Source organism: Leucopleurus acutus (genome assembly GCF_964270905.1).
Source record: "Leucopleurus acutus genome assembly, chromosome: 1".
NCBI lineage: Eukaryota > Metazoa > Chordata > Mammalia > Artiodactyla > Delphinidae > Leucopleurus > Leucopleurus acutus.
In genome coordinates, this window is record NC_139142.1 from 77,220,296 (window position 1) to 77,241,725 (window position 21,430).

At 43.4% G+C, this 21,430-nt stretch overlaps 1 protein-coding gene across 2 annotated transcripts in view; it reads left to right on the plus strand.

Moving 5' to 3' along the window:
* Nucleotides 1-1,065: 1,065 nt before the first annotated feature.
* FMN1 (formin 1) overlaps nucleotides 1,066-21,430 on the plus strand; it is a gene marked incomplete at both ends in the record, with an annotated part of 398,825 nt that continues 378,460 nt past the window's right edge. For both annotated transcript variants that reach the window (XM_082842082.1, XM_082842083.1), the window contains one exon: nucleotides 1,066-2,923. In XM_082842082.1, the coding sequence (XP_082698208.1) occupies nucleotides 1,066-2,923 (1,858 nt within the window). The remainder of the gene's footprint in view (nucleotides 2,924-21,430) is intronic.

The following is a 21,430-nucleotide window of genomic DNA, read 5'->3' on the forward strand; positions in this document are numbered from 1 at the left end:
CTGAGATATCACTAAAGAAATCAATGGTTAACAAAATGGTTATTGTGTTACCCTTCCCAGGGAATTTCTTTTAAGCTTGGAAATATTGAAGACTGGGCAATGCCTTCATTTAAGAAATGAAGTATCATAATATAGCATTCTAAGCTCATGATTGTGTGGAGGGATGTTAGCCACAGAGACACCCCTGGGACACTTCACATCGTACGAGGGAGCAGACACCTTCACTGCCCATGTGACACTTCAGCCACTTTGATGGCGAAGACATTGGAAATCCATACAGGACCAGCAGTGGCTTCCAGATTTTTCCTTTTTCTCTGCCATTCCATTTGGCTTCAGATAGGCAAGAACTAGGAAAACAAACAAAAAACTTGATTAAGGCTTCTGGGTTACTTCTTTAAATTTTCACTTTTCACTCTTTTGGCAAAATATATGAATTGTGTCCAGAAGAGACTCAAAATTTGTGACCTATTATCTTCCCCCCTCCCCCACTGCTTTAAGTTAAATAGGTAATTAATGTCAAATCTTAGAAGGTACTTCTTGGAGAGTAATGTTTTCTAAGGACCTCAAAGTCCCCTTTCCTCAGGATTTCTGGGAGGTGTGTTAGCTCTGTTTTATAGAAGAACCTAAACTGAAGCCTTGAGAAGTCAAGAGACCCTGCTTAGGGTATACATCAAGTTCCCATGCGGGGAGAAGGGACTTTTGTCTTGGGGCTAAAATTAGAGCACTCTCCCATTCTCAGCTGTATCAAAGCTTTGCCAGTCAAGGGTGAGCTGAGAGTGGGGAGGAGGTTGCGATCAGCCTCCTGGCTGTTGCCTTGAGTTGCTTGAGGTCAGCCAGAGAGGAAGGATAAGTCCAGTTATGCTTTGATTTATGTCGCTGTGTGATTCACGAACTCCGTCAGACTAGCTTCTTTCTTCCCCTGTTCCTCTAACAGGCCGTCTCATTGCTGGAGATGACTGTCAGATGCTTTCCCTGCTTAGCCACCATCACATGGCCCACCACCGGAGCCTGGGAAGCCTCACCACAGACCAGCATCTCCGAGGCATGAATAATTAGGTAGGCATAATGGAAGGCACTCACTGCACCCTCCAATTGCGTAAGCCCATTACCGAACTCTGCTACATCAGCTTCTATCTTCCGAGGGGGGAAGTCAGAGGATTTTCGTACAAGGGCACCATAACTCTAGACAGATCCAGTAAAGCGTTTCATAACTGCTACCAAGTCAGGGTGGGGTCCGACATCAACAGCCTCAGCTGGCAGCCGACCGAACATCCAGGTGACATATTTTTCAAGCCAACTCCCACCAAAGACATTCTAACTGAGCTGTACAAACTCACGGCCGAGAGGGAGAGACTGCTGGCCAATCTGCTGAGCTCAGACCACATCCTGGGCATTACGATGGGGAACCAGGAGGGGAAGCTGCCGGAGCTCTCTGTGAGCCTGGCCCCCGAGGACGACTGTTTCCAGAGTGGTGGCCACTGGCTGGGGGAGCCCCCCGTGGGCTCTCTCAATAAGAGGAGCTCCCACGGGAACAAAAAGGCCCGGAGGTTTGGTGGAAGGAGAGAGAGCTTTGAGGGGCTCTCCCAAAACTCCCTGCAGAAGAGGACAAGACGAAAGGGGCATGGGGGCCAGGGATTGCCCCCTCTGATGGGGAAGGACCAGATCTGTTCCAGCAACGCCCTTCCTCTTTCTCAAACAAGGCCTCATCTTTGGCTCCTAGAGGAGAGAGGCAACTTGCTTCCAAAGGGAGCACTTACCTCTTCCCTACAGAGGAGAGGGAGCTGCACCCCAGAGATCCCCAGGACACTTGATGCTGACTCCGCCTTGGGGAGCTTCAAGAAGGCTTCTGAGGTTGCGGGGCATGGAAGAGGCGGGCTGCCCCCCGAATGCAGCTCCACAGAGCCAGGAGATGCTGGTGCCGGGGGGCCCCAGAGGGGCCCTCGCAGGCTGGCGCATCTGCAAACAGGTTCGACCGAAAGTCACAAGGAGCCCGAGAAACATCCAGAGGCAGAGGGGGGCCGGACGGAGAAGGCTGCTGAACGGACTTGCAGGAAGAAGCCTGTTTCCAAAGTGGTGGCCAAAGTCCAGGATCTGTCTGCTCAGGTGCAACGAGTAGTTAAAACGCATCCTGAGGGTGAGGAAAGGGTTGCCGTTTGCCCAGCAGCCCAAGCTGAGTTCATACCCAGCGCAGACTTGCTCACCCTCCCGAAAGCTGAGGCTGGGGCTTGGGGTGTCAGCTGCTGGGGCAAGGAGCAGAGAACGGACAGGTCATGGCAGCCATCCGCTGAGGAGTGTCCCCTAGCCAGCATTGAGGGGGCTGTGAACAAGGTGCTCCTGAAGGTGATAGAGAGCGAGAAATTAGATGAAGCCACCGAGGGGAAACGGCTGGGATTTCCCTTCGGGACGACAGCCACCCATACCCTCCCAGAAACCGGCGGCAAGAGGGGAGCTGGGCTGCTTCTGAGTGGCCACAAAACCTTGTTTCTGGATCTGCCCCGCGGTGTGGACCCCGGAGGTGATGAGAAGAGGCCAGCACCCCCAGCACTGGCAGCTCTCGGCACGGTATTTAATAATTCATCCTTTCCGTCCAGCACGCACAAATGGATGTCACCTGTTCCCTTGCCTCTCTCTCCAAGGCTCCCCAGCCCTCAGCAGCGTCACAGGATCCTCTGGCCCCCTTCACTGCCTGCTGAGAGGGAAGCCGCTCTTGATGACTCTCTTGGTAGAAAGAGCCGTGCTTTCGCTGGGTCACCCTCTGCTGACACCTTGGAGCCCCCACTCTCTGCAAAGGTCACGGAGACCAAAGGAGCCAACGCGACCTCCCTCAGAGCGGGCCAACCTCGGTTGGTGCCTGGGGAACCTTTGGAAAAGAGCTTGGGGCCTGGGAGGACCGCAGCTCAGCCCCAGCACCGGTCACCTCCAGGTTAGTCCCGGTTTCAAATGCTTTACATGTGTTCCTGGGCGACCGCAAACTGTCAGTATGCCCGTGCTATTCAGACACTGGCTAATTAACGATGAATCGAAATTCCTCGGCATGTTAGTTAATTCACCTTGTAACAGGACAGCCGGGAGTCGTATACAAGAGTGTGGGGATGGTGAGGATGGTGTTGACTTATGGGGTCAGGGCTGTAGTTGCTTCCAGAAGCAATACTTTGTAAACGTCTTTTTAAATTTTTTGTTTTGGAATGCTCTAAAGCTGCCTCCATGGTTGCTTAATATAGGACTCTCAAAGGAAACAGGACTGGGCAGAGAGAAGTAGTAACTTGTCGCTGCCTTTGATGCTAATTGGCCCCTTGACCTAAATTCTGCTGTTCATGCTGCTGGGGTGCCTCGGATTTGTAAGCAGGAGAGCAGAAGCATGCTGTGTCTTTGCTCATCTGTCTGTTGTTAGAGGTTTGGGGTTTTTTTTCTTTTTTTTTTAGTAATCACTTTTATAAGCACCCTTATTTTATGACAAAAACTTTTTTTTTTTAATACTAGAAGAGGGATGAATTCCTTCTCACTTGAAGAAACGTGATTCAGATTTTCTTTTTTCTAACAGTATTTTATTTCCCAAACAAACACGGAGTAATGTTTATTCTGAAGTTATGTTTTATGTATGGGTTTCTACTGTTACTGGTATAACATCATGTCTTATGCAAAAGGTACTAAAGAGCCAGTTTGGCTCGTATGTTTCATGTAATTTAAAATTTTATATGAAAATAATTTTGGTGGTTCTATAAGTAGGATCAATAAGACTAAAAAAGACAGTGTATAAAAGTGCCACTCCTGTATTCACTACATTTTCCAGGCCAACACGGCCAGATGTTTAGGGTCGTGTATGCCATTGTGTAGATAATAGGTTCTTTTTCAGTGGTCCTTTCACAGCATATGGTCAATGCTTTGTCTAGGCTCGTAATATGATATATAGTCTCTTAAAGTTTAGAGAAAACATCATGTGCAATTTTTAAGATGAAAATATCTGTCTAGGAAAGAGGAATTTCAAAAGCTTCTGTTTATTTTGAACTCTTGCCATTTTATAAATTTCTCTATATCATTGATCCAGGGTGTGTTTCTTTTAAAATGCGGTAAATGCTCTTCATTTTGTGTTTGTAATGTGTTGCTCTTAGTTTGATGAGACTTGCTACTTCCTAATATAACCACACTGCTTCATCAGGAAAGTCCGAGAATTGTAGATTTTATATCATGTATCATAGAATCCTAGTGATGAAAATCCTTTCTCCCTGTGAATGCTGGAGCCTTCAAAATACTTTGAAAGGAAGCTCTCTGCAACGATTAGTTAGAGACTTCTGGAGAGATGGGCATGCAAGAGCCGCCTCAATTCCGAAAGGTCTTTCTAGAAGTCACACTAGATCCTACGACTTGGTGTGCCGCTCCTCCAGAAACTGTGCATTAAATAATACATTGAGCTTCAGTAAATCTTTGCTCACCCCCCACCGCCCCGATTTAGAATTATCTTTTTATTTTATTGTCCTTTTTCTATTAAAAAAAAAAACCCAAAACAATATTATAAAAGCTCCATCGTATCTGGCTCAAGGTAGGCACACAGAGGACATTCAGTTTCTCTGATGACTGACCTTAAGCTCACTGAGGGGCACGTTCAACAGATGGTCACCCTTTTCCCGTGACCTCTCCATACCGTTGCACAGAACCATTCCCTTTACTTTGGCCCTAGCCTTCCATTGGGATCTTCGAAGCATTTTAGGAGCCAGTCATTAGAATCACATGGATTCCTTGGTAGGGAGGCTGCCTGTGCTTCTAATGTTACAAAAGAAGGCATTAGAAGGGGGGAAATAGGAACAGGAGAAGCCTTTTTTTCTGTCATGGATAAGTTCTCTTCTGCTGGGACCTTCCTCCGGGAACGTCCAAACGTTATCTCTTATCATCATCCCTCTTTGAAAAGCATGAAGGGAGGGAGTTCTCCAGATAGTATCTCTGATCTGTATCTTGTGTTCCTGTCTCCTGCTTTTCCTTTAATCCCCCTTCTCTGTGGCCACGAGTCCTCATCTTATTCTGGATCCTTCAGGGACTTCCTGCCGCTGGTGGGTCCACACAGGGAGAATTTTGCTACTTCCAGCTGCCTTTGTCTTTCAATTCATTTCTCCTCCCTCCACATCCCACATCCACTGGCCTCAGACAGTCCCAGACGAAGGGTGGATCACTCATTTACCATCACCCAACAGTAGCCCTTTATCTGAGTCCAGTTCCCACCTTTCTCCCACGTTAGCTATTAACCAGGTTGAGTTTATGGTCTATGGACGTTTATTTCCTGTGGAAATAGCGTCTAGGTATTTTACTGAAGTGATGTGATTAAGATTATTGAAAGCACTCATTAACTGCTCAAGTAAGAGATTAAGTCTGGCAAAAGTAATCAGATCCATTTCCAGTTGGAAGACTCTTTAGTGTTATGGGCAAGTAGTAATTCCCAGGAAAGAGTAAAATCCGCTTCTCATTCTCACAGGACCAAGCAGTGAAAGCCAACATTGCCATCCACACAGGAAACAGCATGAAGGCTATTGGTCTACCTCCTGTTGGCTTTGTAATTTTCCTAACTCTTCTTTCCAAGGTTTATGCACAGGAATTTCTTGTCTGGGGGTGATGTGATCAAACAGAGAATATGCTAACAATGAATGGTGGCCAGATTTGTCTTCTCATGGCCCTCCTCTCCCCACTTCCCCATCCCCACCCTGACCACCACCTTGGTTTTATGGAAACAGCTGTAGAATGTTCCCAAGCCTTTGTGGAATGTGGTATTTTCTCAAGCCTGAAGGACTCTAGTTGTGCTAGCCTGAATAGCAGTGTCCTTGGGTCTGGGATTCCCTTCTGTTTTTTCTGGCCTACTTTTACCTTTGATCTGAAATAGACCCCTTTTTTTTTTTTGCGGTATGCGGGCCTCTCACTGCTGTGGCCTCTCCCGCCGTGGAGCACAGGCTCCGGACGCACAGGCTCAGCAGCCATGGCTCACGGGCCCAGCCGCTCCGCAGCGTGTGGGATCCTCCCAGACCGGGGCACGAACCCGCGTCCCCTGCATCGGCAGGCGGACTCTCAACCACTGCGCCACCAGGGAAGCCCTAGACCCTTTTAATGCCAGAAAAATCCCATGTAACTGGGCTCACCATACTCAGGAAGATCCCCAGTGCTTCAGTGTGTTTCTCAACAATCTCATGATCTTTCCCCTTTGAAGTCACTGAGATGGTGATGGAGACATATGCCCCAGGCATAGTTCCTCTTGATATCGTGAATCATGTTATCAGTGCTTGTGCCCGTCAAAAGATGTAGTTAATGTCAACTGATGAAGGGTTGAAAGGCATATTTGTAACAGATTTTATTATATCTAATGCTGTTGTCAAAGCTTTGATTTGTCTTTGGGCATGTATTATGGGGAGTAGATAGAAATTCTCCCTATATTAATATTGAGGTTTGATACAATCCCCCCAAAATTTTAAAGAAGCTCCACAACTTTAATGGCTATACCCAGCCATTTAAGATTACTACAGAAAGTATATAGTGCGTAGACAATTATCTGTAATTCATGTTAAGAAAGAAAGATTAAAAATTGCATATACCATAGTATATCCATATAAAACTTATATAGGACTTAAATTGACAGGAAATACGTTGCTACACACTTTTGAGAAAGTAAGGGGATTGTCATTGAAACTATATGTAACTTTGACCTAGCAACCCTATTTTAGGAATTTATGTCACATAAATAGATGCACTAGTAAGAATATATGCATAAGGTTGTTTACTGCAGCATTGTGTATAGTGGTCAAAGCAGCTGGGAAAAAAAAATGGAGTGTCAATCAGTAGAGAAATGGCTACATAGATTAGAGTATATTTAGTCTCCATAATATTATGAGGCTATTTAAAGTATGGAACTAGATCTCTATCTAGCAAGTTAATGTAGAATAAGCTCTGTTTTTGTAAAGACAAGTTTCACCCCTCTCTATATATGAGTATATATGTTTGGTATGGGTTTGAAAGTTTGAATATCATGGAGACAGGTGTAAAGAAAGACAGGCCAGGCTGTTCACATTCTTTATCTAGGGCTAGACAGGGTGAAGGTGGGGAATAAGGTGAAGGGGAAGGATCCAAAAAAAAAAAACCCCAAACAAACAAAAAAACAAAATCACTGGGGAAGAGCATTAACTTCTTTTCTTTACATATTTTTACATTGTTTCACTGGTTGTGGTAAATGTGTCACTTTTATGATTTTTAAAGAGTTGCTGAACTACATTTTAAAGAAAAAAATAACCCACCTAGAGGGGTTGTGTGTGTGTATGTGTGTTGGGGGGTGTAGGATTATAGCTGAACCACAATTTTCTGTGTCTTCCCCATGTCCTTTAATGAAGCAAGAAGCTCAGTATTGAGACTAGAGCATTATTACAAAGGGATATGTAGGTTGCTAGAGAGCTATAAAAGCAGCACCCAAGAAGGACAAGTCAGGGAAGCAGGAGTATATAAGGAGGGAGCAGTATCCAGAGACCAAGAGAAGAAGGCAGTTAAGAAAGGCTTCTGACCCTCCTACACAGTTGGTAGGAATGTAAATTGGGGCAGCCACTATGGAGAACAGTATGGAGCTTCCTCAAAATACCAAAACTAGAGTTGCCATGTGATCCAGCAATCCCACTCCTGGGCATATATCCAGACAAAACTATAATTTGAAAAGATACATGCACCCCTATGTTCATAGCAGCACGATTTACAATAGTCAAGACATGGCTAGCAACTTAAATGCCCATCAACAGATAAATGGATAAAGAAGATGTGGTACATATATACAATGGAATATTACTCAGCCATAAAAAAGAATGAAATAATGCCATTTTCAGCAACATAGATGGACCTAGAGATTATCATATTAAGTGAAGTAAATCAGAAAGAGAAAGACAAATACCATATGATATCACTTATGTTTGGAATCTAAAATATGACAAATGAACTTATCTACAAAGCAGAAACAGAGATGTAGACAACAGACTTGTGGTTGCCAAGGGGGAGGTGGAGTGGGAGAGGGATGGACTGAGAGTTTGGAATTAGCCGATGCAAACTATTATACAGAGAATGGATAAACAACAAGGTCCTACTGTATAGCACAGGGGACTATGTTCAATATCTTGTAATAAACCATAATGGAAAAGAACATATATATATGTATATGAAAAAGAATGTATACATATGTATGACTGAATCACTTGGCTGTACAGAAGAAATTAACACAATGTTGTTAACATAAATAAAAGAAATTAAAAGAAAAGAAAGGCTCCTGGGTTAGACAGTGTCCTGATAGGGAACAAACACCCAGGCCTGAAGGAGCAAGGGAAGCAGGGGTCAGTGAACCCAAACAGGGGAGCTTAAAGGAGAGGACCACAGGGCAGAACGGTGGCTTGTGGTAGAGGCCCTTATCAGAGAGGAAGCTGTGGGAATAAATACCCTGGCTTCACTCTCCTTTGGTCTTCTGCCTCGAAACTTTCTCGAACTGAACCAGCCAAAAGGCAGAGTAAAAGGGAGTGGGTAGATGTTTCCAAGCTCAGCCTTCCAGGGCCCAGGGAAGGATGGAGAAGGGTCAGAGTAGATTTGGAGGTATAAGTTGATGCAGATAGGCTGAGCCACAAAGAACAAGAAATGTAGAAAGAGTGGAATTTTAAAAGAACGACAGGGTAAAAAAGAATGTGTATGTGCGGTGTGTTTTGATACTGGACAGTGGTTATCTTGATAAATTATTGCAGTGTTTCATTTCTTTGTCGTATGACCGTTCTACCTCTAAATTTAATTTGATCGACTGTCCTTTTATTGCTAAAAGTACAAACTTGAGGAAGTAAAAGAAATAATTGGGAGATCTTGTGATACAGTTTCAACCTGTGGATTCAGAAAAAATTATCTAGTTTTTAAAAACAAAGCTCTTATATTTAACAGTGATTGATAGCACATTGTACCCGATGGCTTTTTGTGAAAAGCACAAAAAGAATTTTAAAATATCTTCCACAATTATCTCAAATTAAGAATAACTAATTAGCATATGAAATATGAAATAGATTTTCTACTAATGAACAATTTGTATTTTGAGGTCAGTTTCCATGTAGAATAAATGGTGTTTCTCTCATTCACATTTTTTGTTTTTTAAAAGGGAATATGTTTCAAAGGCCAGGACCATGACCACGATCTGATGTTTTAAAACTCCAAGCCAGTTCTACATATGTGAAGTTTTTCCCAAATTAATGTCCAATTGTGCTTTGAGCATAGCACCTTCTTGGAAATGGTTTTTACTTGTTTCTTTTCTATTCTTGGAGTCAGAGCACAAGATTTAAAGCGCCAGTGGCGGTCTATGGCCCTAGGCCATGTCCATCAATCTAAAGTAATTCCAAAGGCATAGAAACGGCAGAATTAACACTGCGATTAAAAGTTATAGCTACTGAAAAATCTTAAAAGAGGAAAAAATTTTATAAATAGGTATTAAATTTTGAAGAAAAATTTATCGCATACTTTATTTACAGAACTCAACCATTCTGGCTCATAGCGTCATTGGTTGGGGTATTAAAAAAAAAGACTCAAACTTTTAGTTGTAATTGGATTAGAAGCATTTTATCAAATTGATAGAGCAAAGTACTGAATATTGAGATTGTGTGTTTTATTTCATTCCTCCTGGGCTTTCCTGGAAGAGGGTGCATTTTGAAAACAGTAAACTCCACCCTGGGGCCACTCTTTCCCTCTTGCTGGCTTTTACAGTATCAGGTAAATGATTGTTCCTGCTTATCTTACTTCATCCTCTTTCTGATCACTTACAAGAAAGTAGCTTCCCTTAGATAGTTCTTCAATGGGCATAAAGCCATGTTTGAAACATTTTCGTGGCCTCTGGGCTGTGATCTTAGGCCATACCACCCCCCTAGAGTTCCTCTGTGTGCCCTGGCACCTCAGCCTCCTGCCATAGCAAGTTCTGGAGTTCCTTCCATCTCACAGAAGGACCTAGCAGGTTTTCCCAGTCATGGATTGTTCTACTGCATTGAACCAGATGCTTGCTATCTGTCCCAGAGCCTTACAGGACAGAACTTGAACTAGAATTGGGATTCAGATATGTATAAGATGCAGAGGGACTTGTGGGGACCTTGGGATCATCCAGGTTTCACGTATTCTTCCTAAAATATTCTGATATGGGTTTTTTGTTTGTTGGAAACTTAGGTTAAAGTTTTAAGGTTGCGTTTTGCATTTGGGGGGAGAACCCCAAAATAATCCTGTGGCTGATGAAAGCTGTTGGTTTCCAGTTTAGCCCAGAGAAATTGCGGAGAGAATAAACACCACGGGAGGCTAGAGCCTCAGCACTGTCTCCCCAGGATTCAGACAGGTCTGGGCATATCCGGTTCATTAGATGGTTAGACCTGTCATGAGTCTTTTGCTCGAGTGCGCAGAGGACGGTCACCAGGCAGAGCCCCTCCAGAGGAAAGCAGGATTTGGGGCACAGGAGAGGTTACCAGACCTTTGGGGTCAGGGTGGGAGGGAGGACACTGAAAATAGCATAAGTTGTGTCCTCCTGATTTTCTGCTGACTCGTGTCTGGAGGGTAGGAAGAGAGGAGAGCAGTAGGAAAGCAGTGTGAAAGCTTAAAGAGTGATTTGACTAAAACGTCCTTAAGATAGTGAAGGCGGGGTCTGCATAGTAGAGTGTAACGAACTTGTGGGTGAAGGGGTCCTGCTTCAGGTGCTGCCGGGGCGGGGTGCGACAGGGCACATGGTGGAGGGAACCGGATCTGACCTCATCCCAGAGAGGAGAGGGGGGATGGGGAAGGTAGGCAGTAGTGCCTAAGCAACGCACCTCGTGCCTTAGCTGCAGCAACGCGGTGACAATTCTAGCAGCGTCCAGAGACACCTTCAGCAGCCAGAGAAGTGAGGACAGCGGTGTTGATGAGGCATGAGGAAGATTAGATCCATGCGTTCACGTGCTTCCTGGAATGATCTGGAGGAATTGGTGTGTAGGGGGAGGGAAGCCCCCAAATTGGTAGAGCCAGAGAAATTCTGATTTTGCACCATGTTATTACTCCCCTGACTGTCAAATTCACAAGGTTGCTTTGAGTATCAAATGAAATAATGGCAACGAAAAATGCTTCCTAACACATTAGAAAATGTTAGCTTTATTATAATTACAGATCATTATTGGCTCATTGGGTCAGAAAGCATTCTTTTTTTTAATATTTATTTATTTATTTTTGGCTGCATCGGGTCTTAGTTGCAGCGCGCGGGCTTAGTTGCCCCGCGGCACGTGGGATCTTAGTTCCCCGACCAGGGATCGAACCTGCGTCCCCTGCATTGGCAGGCGGATTCTTAACCACTGGACCACCAGGGAAGTCCCCAGAAAGGATTTTAATAATCTACTCCTTTTGGTGTTTTCCGGTGATGAAATGATGCTACAAATAATAGGCCACAACTGGTTATTGTGAATTTCTCGATTTGCTCTCAGAGCTTCTACATTTGCTTCTGTTGAGTCACTTGCTATGTTTGAAGTGACATTGGTCTCTTATTGGGTTTTTTTTTTCCTTCCGGGTTCACTGAGGTATAACTGACATACAGCACTGTTTAAGGTGTGCAGCACAATGATTTACATAAATCATGAAATTATCACAAGGAGTTTAGTGAACATCTATGCAATGTTAAAGAAATAGAAAAAAAGAATTTTTTTCCTGTGACGAGAGCTCAGGATTTAGTCTCTTAACAATTTTCATATATAACATACAGCAGTGTTCATTATATTTATCGTGTTGTACATAATATCCCCAGTACTTATTTATCTTATAAGTGGAAGTTTTGACTTTTTGACTGCCTTTCTCCAATGCCCCTTACTCTGAGTTTGTTTATTTTTGAAGTATAATTGACCTACAACACTATGTTGTTTCCTGTTACACAACATAGCAATTCAATATATCTATACACTTCAAACTGATCAGCATGAGTTAGATCTGTCACCATGCAAAGATGTTACATAGTTATTAACTGTATTCCCCACACTGTACACTTCATACCCCTGGACTCATTATTTTGTATCTCTAATCTCCCTCAGCTATTTATTTCCTCCCACATCCCCCTCCCCTTGGTAACCACTTGTTTGTTCTCTGTATCTGTAACTCTGCTTTCTATTTTGTTTTGTTTGTTGGATTCCTTTCTCTTTTTTGTGTGTCTATTACAGATTCTTGGTGTGTGGTTATCATGAGGTTTATATATAGCTCTCTGTTGATCTATGTTATCTATCTATCTACCTATATGATGCATTTTTACTTCCCTCACAGCACGTTTACTGTTTCTGACAATATATTTTACATCTAATTGTTTTGGGTATCCCTTAACTACTTACTGTGGATATACACGATTTTATTACTTTTGTCTTTTGACCTTCCTACTAGCTTTGTAGGTGGTTGATTTGCTACGTTTACTGTATATTTGCCTTTACCAGTGAGATTTTTTCCTTTGATTTTTTTCATGTTTCTAGTTGTGGCCTTTTCTTTTTCGCTTAGAGTAATTCCTTTAACACTTTTTGTAAAGCTGGTTTGGTGATGCTGAACTCTTTTAGCTTTTGCTTATCTGTAAAGCTTTTGCTTTCTTCATCAAATCTGAATGAAAGCCGTGCCAGGTAGATTATTCTTGGTTGTAGGTTTTCCATTTTCATCGCTTTAAATATATTGTGCCACTCCCTTCTAGCCTGCAGTTTCTGCTGAAAAGTCAGCTGATAGTCTTATGGGAGTTCCCCTGTTTCTTTTCCCTTGCTGCTTTTAATATGCTCTCTTTATCTTTGATTTTTGCCATTTTAATTAGAATATGTCTTGGTGTGGTCCTTTTTGGGTTGATCCTGCTTGGGACTCCCTGTGCTTCCTGTGCTTGGATGTCTGCTTTCTTTCCCAGGTTAGGGAAATTTTCAGTTACTATGTCTTCAGATATGTTCTCTACCCCTTTCTCTCTGTCTTCTCCCTCTGGGAACCCTATAATGTGGCGTTAGTACACTTGATGGTATCCCAGAGGTCTCTTAAGCTGTCCTCATTTCTTTTTATTCTTTTTTCTGTTTAGCTTCAGTGATTTCCACTACTCTGTCTTCTAGCTCACTGATCCATTCCTTTGTATCATCTAATTTACCGTTGATTCCTTCTAGTGTATTTTTCATTGCATTGATTGTTTTCTTTGTCTCTGTTCAGTTCTTCTTTGTATTTCCTAATTCTTTGTTGAAAACTTCTAACTTCGGGCTCTGTTCATTCAGTCTTCTCCCGAGAGTTCTTTGAACATCTTTACAATCATTGTCTTCAACTCTTTATCAGGTAGATTGCCTATCTCCACGTCACTTAGTTCTTCTGAGGTTTTATCTTGCTCCTTTATTTGCAACATATTCCTCTGTTGCCTCATTTTGCCTGATTTGCTATTTTTATTTCTGTGTATTTGGTAGGTTGATTATGTTTCCTGACCTTGGAGAAGTGATCTTTTGTAGATGTCCTATGGGGCGCAGCAGCACACTCCCCTCTGGTCTCCAGAGCTATAAGATCCAGGGGTGCCCCCAATGTGGGCTATGCGGATCCTTCTGATGTGGTGGACTGACTACTGTGGGTCATCTGGTAGGCCTCTCTGGCCCCCTGGTTTGGTTGGTTGCCAGGCCCTGCCTTGTATGGAGGCTGCTGGTGGTGGCAGGGCTGGGTCATGAGGCAGCTAACTGCTGAGCCCTGGGGCAGGGTGGGTGTCCCAGGGCTAGTGCTGGCCCATTGGTGGGCAGAATCAGGTTCTGGGGTAGGTGGTTGTGGGGCTGGTGTTCCTGGATCTACTGTCCGCCTGCTGATGTATGGGGCCAGGGTGTGTGTGTGTGTGTGTGTGTGTGTGTGTGTGTGTGTGTGTGTGTGTGTGTGTGTGTGTGTGTGTGGAGCTGGGGGAGGTTCCAGGGTTAGTGCCTGCTCACTGATGGGTGGAATCGGGTTCTCTGGTCTCTGCACCAGGGACCCTGAGGGTCCCAAGGCTTGCATTGGCCTGCTGGTGGGTGGGACCAGAGTCCAGAGGATCCCAGGGCTGGTGCCAGCACACTGGTGTGTAGGGTCAGGTCCTGGGTCCTCTGGTGGACAGGGCTGGATCCAGGGGTTTCTGTGGGCTCAGAGAGTCTTAAGATAACAGGCCTGCTGGTAGGTAGGGCTCTGTCTCTCCCTGGCTAGTTGCTTGGCCTGAGATGTCCCAGTGTTGGTGCCAGCAGGCTGGTGGACAGGGTCAGGTCTCAGAGCTAACAAGCTAGAGGAGGGAGGACTCCACAATGGCACTTGTCAGCACCAGTGTCCACATGGTAGAACAAGCTCCCCCAGATGGCTGCCACCAGTGTCTGTGTCCTCAGGGTAAGCTCCAGGTGCCTTCTGCCTCTCCAGGAGACTCAAAGATCAGCAGGTGGGTCTGACCCAGGCTCCTTTCAAATGACTGCTTCTTCCCTGGGTCTCAGAGCATTTGGATTTTGTGTGTGCCCTTTAAGAGTGAAGTCTCTATTTCTTACAGCCCTCTGTCTCTCTCCAAAGCAAGCCCCACTGGCCTTCAAACCAAATATTCTAGGGGTTCATCTTCCTGGTGCAGGGCTCTCAGGATGGGGAGCCCAATGTGGGGCTCAGACTCCTCATTCCTTGGAGAGAACCTCTGCAGTTGTAATTATCCTCCCATTTGTGTGTCACCCACCTGGGGGTACAGGTCTTGACTATATCAAACCTTCACGCCTCCTGCCCATCTCATTGTGGTTCCTTCTTTTTATCTTTAGTTCTAGGCTTCTGGCCTTTCTCATCAACAGTTGCTCTGTAAATAAATAGTTATAAGTTTGGTGTGCCCATGGGAGGAGGTGAGCTCAGGGTCTTCCAACTCTGCCATCTTGGCCACTCCTCCAGTCGCTTATTGTTTTATGTAGGTTAATTTTGGATTTTCCACCTAATTTGTAAAAAAGTTGAAGGTGGTGATCATATATGATACGTCTGATGCACTCTTCAGAATATAGCTTAAAACTAGTCTCCTCAATAGCTTTTGGATCAGGGGAGTTTTTTTTTTTAATTAAAGTAATTAAAAAGAAATTGGAATTGCATTTCCAATACTAATGTCATTCCAATATGAAACTGTAAATTAAAGAATGATATAGCGGGCTTCCCTGGTGGTACAGTGGTGAAGAGTCCGCCTGCCAGTGCAGGGGACACGGGTTCAAGCCCTGGTCCGGGAAGATCTCACATGCCACGGAGCAACTAAGCCCACGCGTGACAACTACTGAGCCTGCACTCTAGAGCCCATGGGCCACAACTGCTGATCCTGTGTGCCACACCTACTGAAGGCCACTTGCCTAGAGCTCATGCTCCGCAACAAGAGAAGCCACTGCAATGAGAAACCCATGCACCACAGCAAAGAGTAGCCCCCGCTCACCTCAACTAGAGAAGGCCCGCGTGTAGCAACAAAGACCCAACACAGCCAAAAAATAAATAAATAAAACAAAAATCTTAAAAAAAAAAAAAAGACATCAGAATTGGTGAATTAAAAAAAAAAAGAATGATATAGCAAAATAAAAGAAAAATAAAGGTCCCCTTTCATTCTACAGATTATTTCTGAACCCCCTGAAGTCGTAGCCTCTCTCTACAAAGCTTTGTCAATTTCTCTCCTGATTTCTATATCATATTTTTGTCAAGACGATGGGTCTTGAACCTCGATTATTTGCATCTTATTATGTTAGTACATATTTTCCATAATATTCTTTCATTGTTCTGCCTGTCAATCTTGAGTTCCCATCAAGGTTTTTCCTGTCTTATATTCTGGTTGGAAGATTTGCAGTTCCTTAAATAGCATGCCACCAGGTAGTCAATATGTATTGGTTAAGGTAGATTTTTATGGTTGTTGACTTTAATTAAAAATAGCCTTCAATGTACAAGTGACAAGGCAGTGACTGTTAGTGACAAATTTCCCTAAGACGAGTTAGACAGAATGGTGGGCAATTCCTTAAGCTGGTATGCCGTATCATACGGTAGAGTGGAGTGGGATGGTCCCTGCCATTCTCTTGCTGTCTCATCTGCATTTGGAACCTGTTTCTGCTGATGATAGAACATGTCAGAATTAAAATAGACATTTCCTTATTTTTATTTTTAATAAAGGCCTCTCAGATTCAGGAATGGTGTCACATTCATCATTATTTCCCTGGAATCAGGTTTAGTAAATGACATATGGCATGTATTCAGTGAATGTTTTTATTGAATGAGTGAATAAATGGATGGATGAAAGATGAGAAAACTTGGTCTGCAAACTGGTAACAGGGGCAATTTTTTCCCAAGTTAAACAGAATGAAACTGGTTTCATGCCCTATGTTGTGATTACTATCATGTTTGGGGTAGATAATTTTTATTTATTTATTTAAGGTTACTTTATTTTTTTAAAAAAGTAACCTTAAAACCATTAATCTCTGCATAGGCTTAGGAATCTGAATGTACTCAGAGGATGGAAATGATATTAAATGAAACCTGGGTCCTCAAAGCCAAGTGTTTTTGTGAACAAGTAGACTGTTCTTTTCATTGAAATAACCTTACAACATTATCAATTTTACCAGAACAGACCTTTTTTTTTTTTTTAAATCTTAAATGAGGCTTAGCTTTTGTCAAAGCCAGTCACTGAGGGGTGGTCAAGTGATCAAACTTGAAATGGAAGCCAGAGGCAGCTTACTGTTTCGTGTGTTTTTCTGGTCACAGATTAACCATGTTTCATGGTGCGTGATCAAAGACCAGCGCGTTTGCACCAAGATACACTTTATGACCCAACACACTGGTGAACTAGAAGGCTGGGCAGGTAACATGGAACTCTTCTAGGCTGTGATTCAGGGGGTCTGAAAAGGCTCACCTGCTGGGTACCTGATGCCCACCATTGAAGTTTGCCTTCAAGCTTCAAATAGTGAAAGCAGTGTTGTTGGAATAGTTGTGCGTAATACACATGTAAATTGAGGCCAGGTGATTGATTTCCAAAATCTGTGCACAAAACTCAAGTCATATTCATTTACCCACAAAGCTCCTGTTATTACCTAGCAGAGCAGGACCCTTAAAGAATGAGTTATGGAACAGGGTTCCAAGAGTGGACGCAGAAGTCAAGGCCAGGAAAGGAATGGGCAGGCCTAGGTAATGGCATGAGAATTTGAGGCCCTGAACCAGTGGGCAGTGTGATAACACCAGGGACCTTCATTACATCGGCAGATTCCTTTGCCTTTGCCATGTAACTTAACTGAGTCATGGACATGATGAGATACCATCATATTCATAGGTTCTGCCCTCATTCAAGGAGAGGGGATTATTCTGGGCGCGTTCCTCCAGGAGATGGAAGTCAAGGAGACTATTGTAGAGTTCTGCCTACCACAGTATCCTTCCATTATCTAGGAGTTTCCATTCACTTTCTGTCTTGTCTTCTGCTTCCACTATCAGAACCCTGTCCCTACAACTTTCCCTAATGGAACCTAATCCGTAATAGACTGTTCTCATTTCCAGATCATAATAATCATAGTATATTGCTTAAGAGTGTGTGCGCTAATGTTCAACATTTTAGTGTTAAATCCCAGTTTTGTTACCTACTAGAAGATTGGCAATGGCCTCAGTTACCTCATTTATAGAGGGAGTGATAATAGTATCCACATAGTAGATATGGGTTGTTAAGAATTAAGTGAAATAAAACATTTAAAGGGCTTGGCAGAGTGTCTAGCATATAATTCTCCAAAAATGTTTAGATATCATTTTTAGTATATCCTGTCTCAGTGGTTTTATTCATATATTATTTCTATGAACGGGATACCCTGATAATTTCCCATGCATCCTTCAAAATTCATCCTAACCTTGGTTATGCAAAATGTCCATGTTTGCATAATGCTGGGAAACTGAATGAATAGTATAGGGAACTCTATTTTTTTAACTTTTCTATAAGTCGAAAATTATTGGAAACTAAAAAGTTTTTAAAAGTCCTAAATGTTATCTCCATTATAAAGCCTTCTGATTCCTCTCATTGTAGAATGAATACTTTCATTCTACTCTCATAGAACTTTACACACGATGTGTATCACATTATATCATATTGTTTGTTTACGTGTCTTTCTAGAATATAAACTCCACGGACGCAAAGACTAAGCTTTATTCATCTTTGTATCTCTAATATATGACATCACATCTGATATCACTTACAGCACGTATTACATAAATGCTGGCTCAATAACTAATTCTTGAATGAATTTTTGTTTACTGTACACAAGAAATTCACCCATGGCAAAATTAGGTGTGACGATAGGAGCTTACGGGAGAGTCAGTGTGGTGTAGAAACAGTGGTTATCAAAGTGTGGTCCCTGAGCAAGCAGCATTATTAGCCACAACTGGAAACTTGTTAAAATGCTGTTTCTTGGGCCCCATTCCCCCAGACCTACTGAATCAGAAATTCTGAGGTTGGAGGCCAAGCTGTCCACTTTAGTGAAGACCAAGATTAAAAACATAAATTGTTGGGGCTTCCCTGGTGGCACAGTGGTTGAGAATCTGCCTGCCAATGCAGGGGACACGGGTTCGAGCCCTGGTCTGGGAGGATCCCACATGCCGCGGAGCAACTGGGCCCGTGAGCCACAACTACTGAGCCTGCGCATCTGGAGCCTGTGCTCCGCAACAAGAGAGGCCGCGATAGTGAGAGGCCCATGCACCGCGATAAAGAGTGGCCCCCACTCGCCGCAACTAGAGAAAGCCCTCGCACAGAAACGAAGATGCAACACAGCCAAAAAAATAAAATATTTTTTAAAAAAACATAAATTGTTATACTGATGTTTAGCTACATTAGATGAATTCAGAATCTTTTAGGTGTAAATACTTATTAGAGGGAAATGATATAGATGAGTTATCCTTGAGAAATAATTGAATTCCCACTTAGCCATTTCTATGATGATTTTGAATAATTATTATAGAATGTATCAGATAGAGGGATCTATAAACATGGAAAAGTTTCTTAATTTTTTTATTAGCGTCCTTCCAACCAATTCTTGCACATTGATTTCATACAGGAAGGTAGAATGCTATTCTTGAATATTTCCCTGTATGACATTTGTTGCTGTGATTACAGCTTTTTTTCTGTTAATCATAATATTAACCATTCTTGCCTCAATGCAGATGTCTTCAAATAACTATTGATCCCTGCCAAGTGCCAGCTGCTGTCATGTGGTCTAAGATGCTACTTCTCCAAATTGTATTTAAGCATCCATTAGGCTTTCAGTATGTAGCTTTTGTTACCAGTTTTATGTTATCAGCAAATATTGGTGGAGTTATAGGATTTCATCTGCTAAGTAATTAAGATATTACAATCACGCCCCTGCAGCTTTACTCTAAAGAGCAGCGTGCTATTTTGTTGCCGCTTTACTCTAAAGAGCCATCGTTCTAATTTGTTGCCATCGTTCTAATTCCTTTAAGAGCAATATCTTAGAAAATTATCTTAGAAAATTATCTTAGAAAATCACACGATAATGTATGACTAATCTCCCCAAGAGCCTGAATCAGGAAATCGTTTGCCTCTTTGCTGCAGAAGCTGTTAAATCTTAGCCTCTGCGTGACTGGAGGAAAATCACTCCCTTCTGTCCTTTGGGCAGTATTTTTCTTTTAGAGACTTGGAGGCTGCCCTTTCAGAACTCACCTGCCTTTAGATACCTTTGTTCCTTCTCAGGCTAAATAGGCCATCATTCACACGACTGTTCAGTTGAGCTGGGTTGGGGAAGAAGACCCTGCCTTGAAATCAGGAAACCTAAGTTCAAATCCTGCCTCTGTCAGTTACTAGCAATGTGACTGTAAGATACCAGCTCATCAAGTCTCATACTTAACGATGGATTAATACCATCACTCTTTCAGAGTTGCTGTGAGAATTGAACGAGAAAGCATACCTCAGAGCGCTTTACAATTATAAGGAATTCCTTTTATGATTACAGATAGCAGCCTTGAAAAGAGAAATCACTTTTCAATGATTCTTAGCGGTCCTAATAGTCTCTATGCCAGAGAGGCCCAAAGTTGAATGGACATTCTCTGCAGACGACATCCTGAGAAGCTGCATTTATTTCCTCATCCCCCAGGGACACTATTTACTGTCATCTCTTCCAGGTGGCGAACCAGTAAAAGGTCATGACTTTCTCAGCTTTGTATTTCAAGGCAAATAGGTTTGGCAGTAGTGAGAACGTGATCAGCTGAAAACAGAGCTAAGAATCAAAGAGCTCTGTGATGGTCTTGGTGCTCATGGCAACAAGGGGTATATTCCAAAGTACTGTGGACTCAAAACTAGACAAATTTGTTGGATGTGCAGTTGAAAGAGAAAACAGAGTCAGGGATCACCGGCAGGTTCCTGCCCCAAGTGACTGGGAAGACAACTCTCTATTGAAACATGCTGGGTCTGCGACCAGTCACAGAGTGCTGATGAATGGACCTGTGTCAAAATGTAGAAGGGAATCACTGGCACTGGCATGTCATAGACTCATCACTGTCCCCTGTCCTGTCCAGATCTTTTCAATGTCTTGCTGGCATTCTTTTTTTTTTTTTTTTTTTTTTTGCGGTACGTGGGCCTCTCACTGTTGTGGCCTCTCCCGTTGCGGAGCACAGTCTCCGGACGCTCAGGCTCAGCGGCCATGGCTCACGGGCCCAGCCGCTCCGCGGCATGTGGGATCTTCCCAGACCTGGGCACGAACCCGTGTCCCCTGCATCGGCAGGCGGACTCTCAACCACTGCGCCACCAGGGAAGCCCCTTGCTGACATTCTTAATCAACTTTGGAGAAAAACTGAGGTGGAGAGAGGTGTTCGGTGACAGAACAAGGCGTGCTAAATTCTTCCTAAGCTAAATGGAACAATATTCAAGTCAAGAGGATACTGGAAACGTCCTGCATTTAGTTTAAAATATCCACTTACAAGTAAAGGACGTAGGAGAATTCGGTTTCAGCCTCAGCTGACAGCATATTGATTTTGAACCAGTTGGATAAGGGGGCTGTTTAAAATAGAAAGCCAGCCTACATTAGTGATAGATGTTCATATCAAGGGAGAAAATGTGCTACTGTACTCTATAGAGTCTGACAAACCTGGAGGTTTTGGTGTAATTAGAGGTCCGCATTTGAAAGGGGCTGTTGACACATTGGATTACATGCAGGCGACCAGGATGGAGACCTATCTGGAAATTTGTTCATAGGAAAAAGGATCCAAAAGAATAGTGAGACAGTAAAATTGGAAAGGGGGTACCTGACAAAGGCCGTGTAGTGAATGCTGTGTGTGACACCCAGATCCCCCTGTCAAGATCAAAGCCCTAGTTCCCTCAGCTACCTAGCTGTCTTGCTGGCTGGTGGCTGACAGCTGAGTCCCTCCCCAGGCCATGCCCTCTGCCTTAGGGAGCTGCCTCACCAGAGATTCCACCCACTTCTCAGGGGCAGCCCTCTCCAATGACCAGTCTATGTGT